The sequence below is a fragment of the Gobio gobio genome (genome assembly GCF_949357685.1).
Source record: "Gobio gobio genome assembly, chromosome: 10".
Lineage (NCBI taxonomy): Eukaryota > Metazoa > Chordata > Actinopteri > Cypriniformes > Gobionidae > Gobio > Gobio gobio.
Window position 1 is genome coordinate 35,935,801 of NC_137116.1, and position 17,643 is coordinate 35,953,443.

Sequence of the window (17,643 nt, forward strand, 5' to 3'; positions counted from 1 at the left end):
TGTGCAATGCAAAGTGCGATATAATTGGTCCTTTCTGTGTATATTTGACAAGAGAGTCTGTGTTTTTATGTTTTTCAGACTGTGTAACCTCTCTCTGTGTGTGTGTGTGTGTGTGTGTGTGTGTGTGTGTGTGTGTGTGTGTGTGTGTGTGTGTGTGTGTGTGTGTGTGTGTGTGTGTGTGTGTGTGTGTGTGTGTGTGTGTGTGTGTGTGTGTGTGTGTGTGTGTGTGTGTGTGTGTGTGTGTGTGTGTGTGTGTGTGTGTGTGTGTGTGTGTGTGTGTGTGTGTGTGTGTGTGTGTGTGTGTGTGTGTGTGTGTGTGTGTGTGTGTGTGTTTATTCCACGGAGAAGAGGCTTGCAAAGGATTTCCGAAGGTTGCGGATGGTCTCAGCCTTGGCTTCGTCCTGACTAGGACTTTGGTGCTGGGCGGCCGGCGTTTCTGGAATGTTGAATGTATTGGTAAGAGACTGGGATTTGCTACAAAGAGAAGAAGTGGCAATAAAGGAGAGGAAGAGGCTATTAAAGTCATGCAGCAAACCCATGGAGATGGCTTTATAGAGGTATGGCAGAGAAAAAGAAATAAGCTGTGAGAGAAAGAGAGAGAATGAAATTCATGTGCTTTCTTTTGTGTCATTCATTTAAGCAATCACGACTCCAGTGCAATGTTTACATCAGCCCTTGGACTTATGGGAAATGCCATCTATGGATGTAGAGACATGCACTTTTCATTCTGCATCATTGTTTATTCTGGGCCACTATTCCTAAACGAAGAACCAGGTGCAGAGGCACATCTCAGTAATGTAATATTTTGGAAGAAATTGCATTATATCATTTTAGTCACCTTAGAACTTAATTGAGGAATAGTGGGAATAAGACGATCACATTCATACTCGCTGACAACCGCTTCACAGTGAAAATGGATCGAATGCACGTTTCCATTCAGAAAAATGCAATTTCCACAATCAAGTGCATGAATGGTTTGGGGGTTAGACTGAAGGAAGCCATCTTTTTTTGGCATGCAAAATACCAGATCATCTAGAGTGCATACTTCTGTATCTCCATTGTTTTAATTATGTGTCTGCCTATATGTATAAGCCACATTCATCATTATTGTCAAATGTCATTTTCATTATTATCATCACCATAATCAAAATCTGAATATTTAAAGTCATCATAGTATGCTTTGCAGAATCTGTTCAGGAGCGTTTATCCATTCATTTAATGCTCATCAGAGTTGCGGCCGTGATAGTAGCCATACATCAATGGCCAACATATGGAATATATACAATAATTATTAGCTAGTTTTTTTGGGGGAAAAGGCTTTGACTGAATAAAGCTAATTATATATAAAAAAATGATAAATAATTACATTTTCATTTTGGCTGTGTGAATTAGTTAAAACTACAAGGGGTATAGTGGCATTATAAATGGCTGGCAAGTCAAGGAAGGGCCCATCAGACCAATAATCTGTGACATCGCTGTGTAAAAATGAATAGAACACCTAATTTGAATACAGCGTGAAAATCTACTTGTACAGTGCTTCCAGTCCTGCAGTTGACACTGAATTCTAACTAACTGCATAGTTTTGGCCCTGTTTCTTAAAAATTAATATTTGAAGAGTTCAGATGCAAAAGCCTCTAAAAGCCACTTCGGTCAAAAATTAGTTAACGATACTGAGTGAATGCTCTCCGCATATAGCATACATTCATAAAATACTTTCACTTCAAATCACCCACTAAATCCCAGCCTCAGCCCATTCAGAAGTACCGGTACTTAGGTAGAAACCTATACATAGAAGCCTGACAATAAAGCTTATTTTAAAGAAAAACGTCAGACGGACTTAGAGGCTTTTGGATCTGAAGTCTTCATTTTCATACATGCACTGTGACCAGTATATGAACCAACCAATTCATGAACAAATGACAATTTGTTTTTTAAATTAATAGTTCAGTAATTATAGATATAGAGACCTTGTGAGTCTGAATCAAATCTGGAAGTCTATATTCATAGTCATACCCAATCCAGATATGTACTATTATTTCTTTGAAGAACCAGAGCTCCTAATTTTAAAAGTGTAATTCTAGACCTGGTAAAGATCATGTAATTTAATAAATTCGTAAAACCCCATGGGCATCTTTACGAAGAATATACATTTCTCTAGTAATGCCAAGCTTTAAAATATTTCAATGGGTAGAAATGTAATTTAAAAAAAAAAAGATTTATTGTTGTAGACACCGGGGGGCCAAAAAGGTGGAGAACCACTGCTTTACCTTAATTCACACAGTTATTGTCAGTCATGCCATCAGTACCATGAACATGTCGTGATTTGTGAATCACCATCTGCTGTCGTCACTTGTATGGGTGATGAAACATCATCATTAAATGGCAAAACAAGTCCAGATGCTTATGAATAATCAAAACTTTCACATTCAGTCAAATGAACATAGAATTTTCAAGCAAATATGACAGAGGACAAAAAACATCTTACTTAAGCTGCGGCGATCCACTGAGGGCCGGGTGATCAGGACTTGGTTTCTGTGGAGGTTGGGGCTTCTGCTGCAAAGGAGGTCGTGTGCCTCCTGGGCCTCCCTGGCCCTGTGCAGTAGGCCGTGGTTGCTGAGTGGTAGGAGGGCGAGGACCACCCTGCTGTTGCGGGGCTGGTTGTGGGGCGTCCTGTGTTGGCTGCGGCCCACCCTGGGTGGGCTGTCTGGTTGGCTGGCCTTGTCTTGGCTGCTGTGGCCTCTGTTGGGATTGACCAGCTGGCTTGGGACCCTGGACACCAGTTTGAGGCCTCTGCGTCTGCTGTTGGGGGCCGCCTTGCTGGGGCCTCTGTGACTGAGGAGAACCACCCGAGCCTCGTTGGGCGGGACCCTGTGCAGGCCTCTGCTGACCTGCAGACCCTTGACTGGCTTGTCGCTGTGGGGGCTGATTGGGCCGGGTTTGTTGAGCAGGGGGGTTCTGAGCATTAGGGCTGGTCACAGACTGGGTTTGGGCAGGGGGCTGGCCCTGGGGAGAGGGCCGCTGCTGCGGTGGGGCTCCTTGACGGGCAGGAGTAGGGCTAGCAGCTGCTTGTAGTGGACCTCCTAAAAACAGAGCTCATTTTTACAGTGTAAACATGGTTGGAATATCCACTTTATTTTGCAATGCGGAAATAAGCATACATTTTCTTTAAATGTGCAAGACTTCCGATTTAAGACATTCATAATGTTACAAAAGATCTCTGTTTTCGAATAAATGCTGATCTTTAGAACTTTCTATTCAGCAAATAATCTTTTTCTATTTTCTATTCAGAAAATGTAGCATGGTTTCCACAATTATCAATATGATAATGAAATAAAATAAACAGTATGCAGTTTTTCTGTTTTTTTACAAGTAAAATAATTGGAAGCGATTGACACTGGAATCCTGGCACATTAAAGTTACCAATGGCTGCACCCACTCTTATGTTAAGCACAAACTTTTAATATTTACAGTTATCAGAGATCTATTGATATTTAGAAAAATCTGTCTTCATTTATTAACCCTGTCATTCCAAACTGTATGAGTTTATTCTGTCTGCAAAAGTGTCTCGGGATTTGTAACATAAAGACCTGTTTAATGCCCAAAGTATACTTCCTTTTTACGCGTCCGCGTCAGCGTACAGTGATCGCGACGCAAATTTTGTCATCAGAAGAGTATGTGTGTTTTTTTGCTGTATTTACATGGGTTGTAACTCGTGGCGAGAGATTGCTCAAAACTGTGCATGCATCGAACACCTGTGTACGTGTACAAGTCAAATGAAGTACTACTTAACAAGGCTGTGCGTTCGACCGTGCCCGTACACTTGCGTATGCATAAAAACACGAAGTATACCTTGAGTTTATGAAGGAAGCATGTCACGAAAATTCAGCGCGATTAACATTTTATTTCAAATTTTTAATTTCCATTTCTTTATGGAAAGGTGTTGTAATCTCTTTTCCATCGCACTACATGCGCATAGTCAATTTTGTTACATAAAACTTTTTGCCGACAAACAATTCATAGTAGAGATTAATATATTGAGCAGCTCTTGTCTTTTGGTGTTGCTTGATAAATGCCATGTAATACAAAATTAAGTTTAAGTTTGCATGTAATGAAAATTACCTATCAAAAAAAGCTTTTTACTTTATTGTTGCACATTACTTGTCTTGTGGTGAACAATTAATTCAAGTTTGTCTCTTTATAATCTTTAGTAAAGATCTGAAAATTGGCTTCCTCTATGGAATGGTGTACCTTCTCTGACATCCTTAACCATTTCCCTCCAACCGTCAGTCTGCTGCGAGCTGGAGATGATGAGGATGTGCACTAAAATCCAGCCCCGCCCTCTATTCAATATTCCGTTGTACACAATATCTGGCATCATTAATATCAAACCCGTCTTCATGTGGCAAATGCTTCATTTGAAAATGCAAATGAGATTTGAAAGCTTTGGGGAAGATAAATATTATAAATAACTTTTCCTGCTATAAAGCTATTGTACGGCTTCATAAGACTTATAAGTTGAATGTACTACGTATATACACTATATTGCCAAAGGTGGCAATATTTATACCATAGTTACACAATAGTTATACCATTGCCAGTTGGACTACCCTTTGCAGCTATAACAGCTTCAACTCTTCTGGGAAGGCTTTCCACAAGGTTTAGGAGTGTGTTTATGGGAATTTTTGACCCTTCTTCTAGAAGCGCATTTGTGAGGTCAGGGACTTATTTTGGACACTCTAATTCATCCCAAAGTTGTTCTATCGTCTTGAGATCAGGACTCTGTGCAGGCCAGTCAAGTTCCTCCACACCAAACTCGCTCATCGATGTCTTTATGGACCTTGCTTTGTGCACTGGTGCGCAGTCATGTTGGAACAGGAAGGGGCCATCCCCAAACTGTTCCCACAAAGTTGGGAGCATGAAATTGTCCAAAATGTCTTGGTATGCTTAAGCATTAAGAGTTCCTTTCACTGGAACTAAGGGGCCAAGCCCAACCCCTGAAAAACAACCCCCACACCATAATCCCCTCTCCACCAAACTTGACACTTGGCACAATGCAGTCAAGCAAGTACTGTTTTCCTGGCAACCGCCAAACCCAGACTCGTCCATCGGATTGCCAGACAGAGAAGAATGATTCGTCACTCCAGAGAACGCATCTCCACTGCTCTAGAGTCCAGTGACGGCGTGCTTCACACCACTGCATCTGACGATTTGCATTGCACTTGGTGATGTAAGGCTTGGATGCAGCTGCTCGGCCATGGAAACCCATTCCATGAAGCTCTCTACGCAGTTCTTGAGCTAATCTGAAGGCCACACAAAGTTTGGAGGTCTGTAGCTCTTGACTCTGCAAAATGGTGGTGACTTCTGCTCACTGTGCGCCTCAGCATGCTCTGACCCCGCTCTGTGATTTTACATGGCCTACCACTTCGTGTCTGAGTTTCTGTTGTTCCCAATTGCTTCCACTTTGTTATAATATCACTAACAGTTGACAGTGGAATATTTAGTGGAATTTTCACGGTACCACGCTTGAATTCACTGACCCATTCTTTCACAAATGTTTGTAGAAGCGTCTGCATGCCTGGGTGCTTGATTTTATACACCTGTGGCCTTGAAAGTGATTGGAACTTGGTGCACTTATGACCAGTAAAAATCACTATCCACTTTCATATTATGTAAAACTCCTTATATGTTTAACACAAGAAAGAAAGTCATACAGGTTTGGAACGACACAAAGGTGACTGAATTTTCATTCATTTGTAAACTATCCCTTTAAGGTTTGCTTCATTATTGCAATATTGTAATCCCTTACCCTGTGGAGGAGGGCGCTGTTGTGCCTGTGGGACATTAGACTGAGAGATGGGTTGAGGTGAAACAGCTGGGACCTAGTATATAAAACAGACATTGGAAGGTTGATAGAAGAGTATATCAGATGTTACCATTCGAAACACACAGAAACAGAATGCTGGCCCCCGCGAGTTTTCAGTGCAAGTTTTAGTATTTTTAGAAACACTTTTAGCCACTCTTATAAAAAAGTGTTCCTTCTCAAATAAGACCTTAAAACAGCTGTAACGTCCAAATTTGCTGAACATCACTCTCGAAACATAAATAAATGGCTGATGCAGACAAAACATGCAGTCATTAATCTTCAGGCAATCAGTTTAGCACAAATGTGGAGGGAATTAAACCAAGCGGTTTGATGCAGAGCAGTGATGAGAGATGTTGTTTGAGTCCCTAGCTTATGCATTAAAGGCAATTCTCGCTCTTATTCTCTCCCATCTGTGTGGCTATGAATCATTACAATCACAGCTTTGGGAATAACAGAGAAAAGCAGTCTCTGCACTGCAATCAAAAAGGATCTCAAACTCATGCTGAGACAAGTTTTGCATCATATTTTTCATGTTTTGCAACATCTAAATAAAAAATAATAATGACTGGTCTGTGGAAACTACACAATTTTAATGTATTAAAGCCGAATTGCACTGCTGTATGCTGCATAACCAAAAAATTTAGTTTTTGTATGCATGTTCTTAGGTCAGAAATGCTATCAAGCAATATCAATATTTTGATCCATCAACCGAAGCAACCTTATTTTGTATGGAGCAGAGCTTTTTCAAAATCTCACATGAGAATATACTAATTTTATTCCATTTCACACAAATGATGATTACAGGGGCAGATTATTCATTAATAAATGCTTTTTTCCCCAGTATTTTGCACAATAATGTTATACTATAGTGCATTATTTGTAAACTAATACAATTAGATTTTTTCTGATGTAATAACTAAGTAGCTGACCTAGTACAGCCATGATAAAAGAGCTGAAAGACCTGTTGAAGCAAGCTAAAATACCATGGTTGCACGTTTTTAGCTCACATTTGCTTTAAAGACAATGGTTTATGTTTATTGTAGAGTTTAGCGTAGGTTCTAGGTTATTTTCAAATGCCTTAAAGCATTAAACTTTTAGCACCACTCACCAGATATTTTATTTCCAAACTGCTGCATTACGTACAACAACCAATGCAATAACGTTGCCAGATTCACATTCATCTGTTTTGCATAACTGAACACACTTTTAGTGCCACTCACTGGATATTTCACTTTGAGAGTGTCACTAACCATGCATTAAGGAATGTAATATAATTTTGCAGGAATACATTATCCAATGAGCCTGGGTTGAGAATATATGAGGATGTTTTGAAGCTAGTGTGTTAACCTGAGAACGGACTGGAGTGGGAGATGTGTGTAGCATGGTCTGGTTCATTTTAGCCACAACAAGATCAGCCATCAGAGCCCTGTCCTCATCCTGCTGGTCTCCTATGAGAGGCATTGAGCAGCCCACCACCTAATAGACACACATACACACACATAAATCAGTTGTATGTGGCACTATGGGTATGTCATAAAGTGATTTTGAAAGCTGCATGTTTTTGCAGATGTTGTTACCTCTATGATGTAATCTCGACCATCTTTACCATGCAATGCTTCTACAGCGCATATATCAAGACCCCCGAAAACCTCAGAGCATACGTCCACCCACATACGATACCTGCAGGGGGAAAAGTGCAAATGATGACCCTGTGCATTCCACTAAAAGCATCCACCCACACTAACAACACACTGCCCAGAGTAAACAAAGGATTCAGGATTACTGCAGTGCAAGACATTAATATTTGGCATCGACTGTTTTGATTGAAAAGCCTCTTACAGCAAACTAACACATTTTTGTTTTTAAAAAGTCAGTTAAGAATGTGTGATACGTGTTCAGTGCAAGCTTTTGAAAAAACAAATCCCTCATAATTTTGCATGTAAATGATTTTTACATCACTACGATGATTAAAATTTAAAGAAAAATCGTGATAGGGCTTGTGTGATTATCAACTCGCAAAGGCACAGCGTGTTTTTTTACACACAAGCAACTCATGATCTGGTGTTTTCAGTGTCTCAGTGAAGCTCGGTTTGCAGTTTGTGGCTTATAACACTTGAAAATAAAAGCTTGATGGTGTATCGTTTGAAAATTAAGAAATTAAGACAGCCTTAAATATTAGTATTGTATAGTGTTATTGTTTTTCTTAAATATTTTTTATTTTACTGTGAAATAATCATTTTGTTTAATATTTTTATATAATAATAATAATATAGTCATATTTATATATAATCACAAGTTTTGGCCAAATTGTGCAGCCTTGCAAGCAAACAAAGACCTTTATTATTATTATTGCATTTTATTAGCCTGATTTACTAAACAGGGCAAATTAGCGTGAAAGACGCAGATGGGAGTGGAAAGATCAGTACGTGACCATGCTTTTTTGAGGCGGTAAATAATGGCGTAAAAAACTGTAAATTGACTAGCACAAACCTTAGTAAATCACCTTGCATTTAAAGGGTTAGTTCGTCCAAAAATTTAAATAATGTCATTTATTACTCACCCTCATGCCGTTCCACACCCGTAAGACCTCTGTTCATCTTCAGAACCCAAATGAAGATATTTTTGTTGTAATCCGATGGCTCAGTGAGGCCTGCATAGCCAGCAATGACATTTCCTCTCTCAAGATCCATTAATGTACTAAAAACATTTTTAAATCTGTTCATGTGAGTACAGTGGTTCAATATTAATATTATAAAGAGACGAGAATATTTTTGGTTCGCCAAAAAAAACTAAATAACACCTTATAGTGATGGCCGATTTCAAAACACTGCTTCATGAAGCTTCGGAGCGTATCGAATCAGCGGTTCGGAGCGCCAAAGTCACGTGATTTCAACAGTTTGGCGGTTTGACACGCGATCCGAATCATGATTCGACTCACTGATTCATAATGCTCCGAAGCTTCATGAAGCAGTGTTTTGAAATCAGCCATCACTATTTAAGTCGTTATTTCGTTTTTTTCCCGCACCAAAAATATTCTCGTCGCTTTATAATATTAATATTGAACCACTGTACTCACATGAACTGATTTAAATATGTTTTTATGTCATTGCTGGCCTCACTGAGCCATCTGATTTCAACAAAAATATCTTAATTTGTGTTCCGGAGATGAACAAAGGTCTTACGGGTGTGGAACGGCATGAGGGTGAGTAATAAATGATATTATTTTCATTTTTGGATGAACTAACCGTTTAAATACTCTCCTCCCATAAATTTTGCATCTGAAAGGTCACCCGCAAAAAAATCCTTATCCACGCCTTTTCAGCGCTATTTTTTAACTGCGTGTCTTTAGTAAACCCTGACAGTAGTTTTCTAATGGCAAAAGTTTTTAAATGCACTAATGATAAAACAATTCTGGTCCAAATCCTATTGAGTTTCCTTGCTGCTTTCTGCATTCTAACTAAAATGGAAAATCAGTAGTGGCTTATTTGGAACACTTTACGTAGGAAGCGACTAGTGAGAAAAGCACAGGAGATACCGACGTACAATTGATTTCAATAAAGGCAAAGTAATGTTCAAGAGTGAATGCAATATTAATGAATTCATGAGTATATTATTATATTCTACATTTCTCTTGCTTCATCCGCCATGTTGAATGAAAATGCGATGCTGCCTAAAATGAGGTGTCTTACCATTTAATGTCTCATAATGCTGTCTACGGAGGCAGCTGATGAGCTATTAGCACATGATATGCATAATACATCATATGTTAAATTATGCAAAATATGTCATTTTTAGACAAGCAAACATCTAATAAGGTTATCTGATGTCATGTTATAGGAGCTGTATAATATGCCTTGTATCATGGCAGAAAGAACATCTTGTAAGAATTTACTTACCTGTCAGACATGGCCACCTGCTCTAACATGGCTGATCCTGTGTTGGTCTTCCAGTTGCCAGATATAGATGTCCTCCTGTCCAACAACACAACAGCAGGTAAGTTACAGTGTTTTAAAACCAGTTCCTGTGATATTACCAAAGCTATATATGCCATCATGCCACTGAGAACAATAATGTAGTTGTAATCTCTTACATGTAGGCCTTGTAATTGTCACCAATTTTCTGGATTCGGATGTCATACTTGGCATCGATAAAAGGTTCAGATGTGGCATATGTCTTTGTCAAAGCCACAACACTAGCAATGTCTTGGAAATCGTATTGATTGTCCACTTTGACCTGTACAGAGAATTTGAATTGCACTGATTCTGCTGTAGCCACAAAAAGACCAAACAAGCCATACAATAATATGGATAGTTTGGGCTTTCTAAGTAATTGAAGTACAAATACAATTTAATGAATACATTTTTTATCATATATTTTAAAAATAACACTTGATATGAATGTATAGGAAAGGGTTTCAGTCATACCTTTCCCATACCAGAGTGAGCATGACCCATCTTCACTACCACAGGAAAGCCAGGTGTAGTGATCTAATGACAAGAGTGATATATTAAGATATTAAATAATAATTTTATTGTTCACGGATGCATTAAATTATTGGCTCTTATGTTGCAGTTTCTATTTCAAATAAAAGCTGTTCTTTTGAGCTTTCTATTCATCAAAGAATCCTGAAAAAAATTTATCACTGTTTCTGCCAAAATATTAAGCAGCTGTTTTCAACCTTAATAATAATAAGAAATGTTTCTTGAGCACCAAGCCAGCATATTACAATGATTATTGAAGGATCGTGTGACACTGAAGAACATCTAACAACATCTTCAGTAATGATGCTGAAAATTCAGCTTTGCCGTCACAGGAATAAATTACGTTTGAAAAGATATTAAATTGTGAAAATAATGAGTTATTATGTGAATTATTATTGTTGTTTTTTATTTTTAGTCACATAAATGGTGAACATAAGAATTTATTGTTCTATCAATTCTATCCATGCCATTACTCAACCATGTTCTTATTACAAATGTTAATACACAATACTGGCATGATATTTTTATTATCCGAGTGAATAATGTAGGAGAAAACGACACCAACAACAAGTTGGTTTACTATTTATTAATAGGAGAACATGTTGTATTTGTAGTCTCAGTGGTACTTGATAGGCATCTTCTTTATATTGCTGCAGTTGGAGAAATGCGAGAGCAAAATCTTCCTGCTTAGGCACAAAATGAGCCCACAAAATTATGTCTAAGTCTGCTGTGCTTTATCTTAGAAAAAGGCCGGCGAGAGAGGAAAACATTCTGGCAGAGAGTGTGTCTGGGATCATTTGTGTGTAAAGATGCCTGCAGTGCAGGAATAGGAGGAGGTGGTGGCACTGCAGCAAGCCTCCGTCTCCTGTTAAACCCTGAACTATGTTTATAAGAACCATGATGTACCACACACATTATACTATTCTGAGGTTTATAACATTTCTAGTCTAGACAGGGCTAAGTTGAGAGGAGCAATGCCGAACTGGGGCACTGAATATGCATGAGCCCTGTATATTTGACTATTTACTGCATCCAGGCACCGCTGTCTCTGCCACAGATGGGAGCTTTGTACTGGGTCCAGTGGGACCGGCTACTGCCCTATAGCTCAGGGCTTACTGTTGAAAAGGAAAGGGACAGATGGTTAAACACTCACCATCTCCTTGTGGTTGGGGTAATAAACCTGGTCGATCAGTGGGAACTCCTCTGGACCCAACTGCTTGTACAATCTGGACAACTGAGCGAACTGATAGATGCATGGCGACCCGCACACAGACATACATAGAGACAAATATTATGCAGCAGTAATTAAGGACATTCAATTGTAAAATTGTATGAATGCCATTTTGATAACGCTCTATTTCTAACTGGAAATATGACATATATTTATTCCTACACTTTTTTTTCCCATGGCCTTTACAGTTGTTAAAGGATTAGTTCACTTCAAAAAGAAAATTTCCTGATAATTTACTCACCCCAATGCTATCCAAGATGTCCATGTCTTTCTTTCTTCAGTGGAAAAGAAATTAAGTTTTTTTAGGAAAACATTTCAGGATTTTTCTCCATTTAATGTATTTCAATGGCAACCAAAATGTTGGTCTTGTGCTGGTCTGCAACATGCCAGGCATTACGTAATCATGTTGTAAAGGTCACGCTAGACGTATGTGGAAGTCTTCGCACCATAGATACGTAAACATATCTATGCTTCGCACATTCACTTTCTAAACAATGGGGCGGTACTTCCACCCACGTCCAGTGTGACCTTTCCAGCGTGATTATGTAATGCCTTGCGCATCGCAGACCAGCACAAGACGAAAAATTGTGGTTAAAAAGTATATACATTTGTTTTGTTTTTTTGAAAATTACCAATCGTTTCGCTAGATAACACCATATTCCTCAGCTGGGATCGTGCAGAGCCCTTTGAAGCACTTCAAAGCCCTTTGAAACTGCATTGATTTGGACCTTCAATATTTTGGTTGCCATTTAAATACATTATATGGAGAAAAATCCTGAAATGTTTTCCTCAAAAAACTTAAATTCTTTTCGACTGAAGAAAGAAAGACATGAATGTCTTGGATAACATTGGGGTGAGTAAATCATCAGGACATTTTCATTTTGAAGTGAACTAATCCTTTAAAAATGAACTTGATTCAGAACCAGCTTGAACCAGTTCATTAAATAACTGACTAAAGAAAATGATTTATATATTTCTCAATATACATGAAGCAGTATAAGGCCAGTGAACTTTTTAGAGCAGAGCATGTATATTAACTATAGAAATTTCCAGGACTTTATGGATTTGATTTATTTCCATACTTTTTTACAGGCCTGGAAAACACTATTTTGCATGACTGTGGGAATCCCATATCCGAAAATGTTTAATTTTCTAATGAATGGCGACGTGTTCAAAATACATGAATATTTCCTATTTTGGATTCATAAGAACATCCTTAATCGGTTGATCAGTATGGACTGATGTGTGTATGCTCACCACCCATGGTTTGTCACAGAAGTTGTAGACAGAATGAAGGGAATTGACACTGGGCAGACCAGCATACTGAAGTCCAATCACAATGTTCCTGTGGTCGCCATTCTTGGCCATGCTGAAAGCATGCTGTCGCACCAGCACAAAATCTGGCTTGAAACACCTAAATGACCATAGAAATGTTGGTAATTATTATCAGTAAAATACTGTGATCTATCTATCTATCTATCTATCTATCTATCTATCTATCTATCTATCTATCTATCTATCTATCTATCTATCTATCTATCTATCTATCTATCTATCTATCTATCTATCTATCTATCTATCTATCTACACTCTAAAAAAAAAGTCTCGTAATCATAAGGGAACCTTTTTTAGTGCTATATTCAGTTGTTCTTCAGAGGTGCTATATAGCACCTTAGTCAAAGAACCGGTGAAGAACCTCTGAAGAACCACTGAAGAACCTCTGAAGAACCGCTGAAGAACCACTGAAGCACCAAAAATGGTGCTATATAGCACTAAAAAAGGTTCCCCTATGATTACGAGCCAAGAACTATTTTTGGTGCCATATAGAACCTTTTTTTTTTAGAGTGTACGTATGCAGTGTCTATATATACAGTTGAATGTACAGTAAATGTAGTTTATTCAACTAATCCTCTTGACTTCTGCTCTAAATATTCCTAACATACATTCATCTCAAACTTTTTTATATATTTCTATAATTGTATGCAAACTAAATTAGACAACAAAGGACTGTAAAACCCACTGAATTACATTGTTTATCTGTGCAATAAAGAAAAAATTCTGGAAGAGCTCTAAAATCTGAAACCTACTTTGTGATTTTGTTGCCATTACGGAAGGCCTCAATGTCCACGCTATAGCTTCCCGTTGCGTGAGCCACCAGATTAACCTCAGAAAACTCAGCCTTGAAAATCAATGAAAATCACCAGATGAAATGAAAGGATCAATGCATATGATCAATAACATGATGTTGTCAATACACTAAAACAGCTCCTGGGGCCTGTGATGGGTAGCCAGTGTGGTTATTTTAACTACAAAAAGGGCTTTTTAAAGCATTCCTTATAACACAAGGTTTTCGACTGACATATCATTAAAAATTCAGAACACAAATGTGAAATTGTTAAAAGGGCATTTTGTATTTCTGTGTCTGGTGTTCCAGATTGTTGCCAAAGTCTTACATAAATCCCTAGATTAATTAATAGATTGCATATAAAACTCTAACCAAACATAAATGCAAGCAGTTCAATAAAAATATTTCTTCTGGTAGAAATCACTCTTGGCTTATTGTAAAGCTACCACCAAATCTGTCTCGTCCATGACTAATTATTTAAAGGATATTATTTAAAGAACAGATTAATTTTCTTTTATCCTCCTCTAGAATAGATTAAATCTTGCTTTTCATTACTAGGGACTGTTGATATATTGTCCTATCCCATTTCAAAAACACAAACAAATGCCATTAAAGAAATGACAAAGGCCCTGTATTTGCAATTTCCTCTCAGATTGATAACAATACACAATGTGTTTTGGCAACATCAAATTCATTACACAAGCACATTGTAGAGTTGTACTGCTCTGGTAGTTTGGAAGAATAAAAATAAAAACTTCCCACCTGTTCTACTTTGATGTCAAATTCTCCATGAACCTTCTTGCCTCTGAACACCTTTGCCCTAAAGGAAGAAAGATCAAGAAAGAAGGAAAATGTCTGTATTCTTGTGAGTCAAAAACACTTCAACTGTGTCCAAACTGGATTATGCAACCGTGAAATGGTGTGAAAATTATGTATTTCAAACAATCATCAAGCATGGATTCTTTGGGAAGGGTTTTGTTGCAATGTCAGTAACTATGTGATTTTATGCTATGCGTCTCAAACTGTCATAATATTCCTAAATGTATATACCATTATACTTTTTAACCTCAAAACAGATTATTATCTTGCCAATTATGCATGTTTTACACATAAAATTTCACATCAGTATAATAGTGATGGTAACTAATTTCTAATTAAACTAATTACCGTGTTAAAATATTCCATGCAGCATTATTTTCAGTCACTAAATAAACAAATAAATAGATGGATGGATGGAAATGTTGTATCCACTAAAAAGTTTCTAAAATGCATATGAAATTAAGTTTTTGATGATGTTGGTTTTAATATTCTAGTAAATGTGTCAGCAGCCCTCATAGGGAAACAGCGAGAGAAACATCACACACATCAAAATTGTAAAGATACTTGAGGCACCAACATATGAGAAAAAACCTCTTGAGAACCTCCAGGCATCCTTGCAAAAAAAAAGACAGTTCTCTGAGGAACCCATAAGTTCTTACAAGAACTCTAAAGACAGCCAATCCATTAACCCCATTATACAGGAACGGGTGGCATAAATATATTTCTTGAAATACATTAGTTCCTTGAGTATAAAACAAGACATTTGATCCACCCTGGCAAGGGTTCAGACGTCCTCCAGAGGGTTTAATATGTGATAACTCCAAAAGTGCCTCAATTACCAGGTCATTTTCAAAGACGTTTTTTTTTTAAGCTGAGCCAGTCTGGTCTGAAACCCAACAAGGCAACATCACAGGACCTTTTAATCTTGACTCAACAGTTAATGTAATTTACTGTGCCGTAAGGTCTCGCTGCTTCTCCATTAACTGGACTGTGAAATGCGCACAAACACACGCGCGGACACACCCACAAATACACGGGCGCGCGTGCCAAAAAGGCCCATAGACTAATGAGTCACGACATTTGGATAGTGACTCCTTTTGGCCTGTATTAGCACGAGCTACACCTCAGGTGCAAGTATGAAACGAACACCTCTGATACTCTCAAATATTCTGTTCATAAACTCCAAGCCATTGTGTTGTATTCAAAACGCTGAGATTTCCTTAGGATCACGCGTCTTACCAGTCTGTCTGCTGGTCATCAATGACCAGGAGGATCTTGGCGCTGCTCGAGCCGATTCCTCTCTCGGTGGCCTCGTTAAAGGTGGCGGCAGCGGCGGCGGTGGTCTGTTTGACTGCGTTAGAAATGGAGGAAAAGAAGCCGGCGCCCGTAGTCTGGCTGGGGGGTTGACGCCTCTCTTGAGAGCCGGGCGAGAGCACCGGGGCTGGGCTCTGCTGCGGTGGTTCGGGCCGCTGTAGATCGCCCATGTAGCCATTGGGCAAGTTGGACATGAAATTACTGTCCGAGAGTCGACGTCGCAGGTAATTCATGGTGAAGATGAAAAAGGATGCGACGGTAAATTACCTTGTAGGTTCTGCACGCAAAAAAAAAAAAAAAAAAAAAAAATATTCCAAACCGACTAAATTATAAATCTGATTTCTAGGATGCAAACGAGTGTTTCAGCATAAAACGAGACGCGAAAATGAGTCGATACGCAATTCTCCAGGGTGCACCTCAAAGCAAAGGTCGTGCTTCACAACATGCAACGCAGCACTGCAACAAATGAAAGAAACCAAATCAACGCTTTATTGAGACCACGATTAAATATGCATAAAGAAATGCTCGTAATTATTGTGGTGGATTGACTTACATCACCGAGAAGCTTGTTCAACAATTGGCATAACGATATTAAGCTCCTTCCATCTATGTTGATGATGTTTAGATCCTAATCCACGGGCGTGGAGAAAAACAATCCTAACGAAGAGGCACTTGTTAAAAGTGTGCTCGCTCGGTGAAGGTAGTAATTGTCATAAATGAAACTCGGTGAGGCAAAATCTCCGGCCAGATTCTCTGTGATCCGGTTGGGGCTTCGGAGGATGCAGGGATTGCATCACTCGCGCCATCCAATCCTTGCAATCCGCCCAGTGTTTTCCCCTCGTCGTTTTTCTGACCCATCATCGCTTTCTACCGTTGCGCACGTTCTTTACGCACGGGACAGGTCCGGGATGTAATTGTTTAGATGCGATGAATGGGAAGGCAAGACGGTTTTTTGACATGTGTCTGTGTTGATTTTAAGGAAGCGAGAGATATCGATTGAACATCATTGGCAGTGGGTGGTGCTGCCTAGTGATTAAACAGCTTGTAACAAAAAGGTTTAAACTCTGCAGGTGGAGATCCTTGAACTGTCACCATGGTGCCCTTGAGCAACACACCTACACCCAGGCTGTTCCCTCAGGACTGTCCTTGTACATAGGGCTGCTGTAAGGCTTTGAAGAAAAGCCTCAGATACTAATTGACAATGAATTATAGGACTGCTCGTCTTGAATATATTTAGTATTAACTTATGCAAAATAATGTAGGCCTACTTAAAATATTATGTTGGAGCAGTGTTGGTTCTGGAACTTTCTGTTGCATTTTTGTTTTGAATCCTGCATTGTTAATTTCGGACCCTTATGCCAACTTATTATTATAAAAACTTTTGAAAAATCATATACCTAGGTGTATTTTTGGCCCCACTTTCTAATAGGTGACCTCAAGTACAATGTACTTACTGTGTTCAAATTGTATTACAAAACACTTTAGCTGATATTGAAGTGGGATACGGGTAGGGTTAGGGACAGGTGTGGTGGTATGGGTAAGTTTAAGGGTAGGGTTAGGTGTAAGGGAAGTGTCAACTGTGTAATTACAAATAACTACAGAAATTAATTACAGATGTAATTACATGCAGGTATTTTTTAAAATGTAAGTACAATGTAAAAACATGTATGCACACAATAAGTGCATTGTATCAAATGATTAATTAAAATGTTAGTACATAGTAGTTAAGGCCACCTAATATAAAGTGGGTCCGTATTTTTTATATTATACTATAATTGTTTAGTATAGTTTTGCATATATATATGATGAT

At 38.6% G+C, this 17,643-nt stretch overlaps 1 protein-coding gene across 1 annotated transcript; it reads right to left on the bottom strand.

Annotated features, from left to right (window-relative positions):
- Window positions 1-332: 332 nt before the first annotated feature.
- Window positions 333-16,066, bottom strand: syn1 (synapsin I; the record flags this gene model as incomplete). Its single annotated transcript, XM_079827121.1, has 13 exons — window positions 333-474; window positions 2,486-3,080; window positions 5,807-5,879; window positions 7,211-7,339; window positions 7,441-7,543; window positions 9,760-9,834; window positions 9,954-10,096; window positions 10,288-10,350; window positions 11,498-11,587; window positions 12,833-12,989; window positions 13,663-13,754; window positions 14,463-14,520; window positions 15,759-16,066. 13 exons carry the CDS (start codon window positions 16,064-16,066, stop codon window positions 333-335), a joined length of 2,028 nt encoding a protein of 675 aa, XP_079683247.1.
- Between the last annotated feature and the right edge of the window lie 1,577 nt (window positions 16,067-17,643).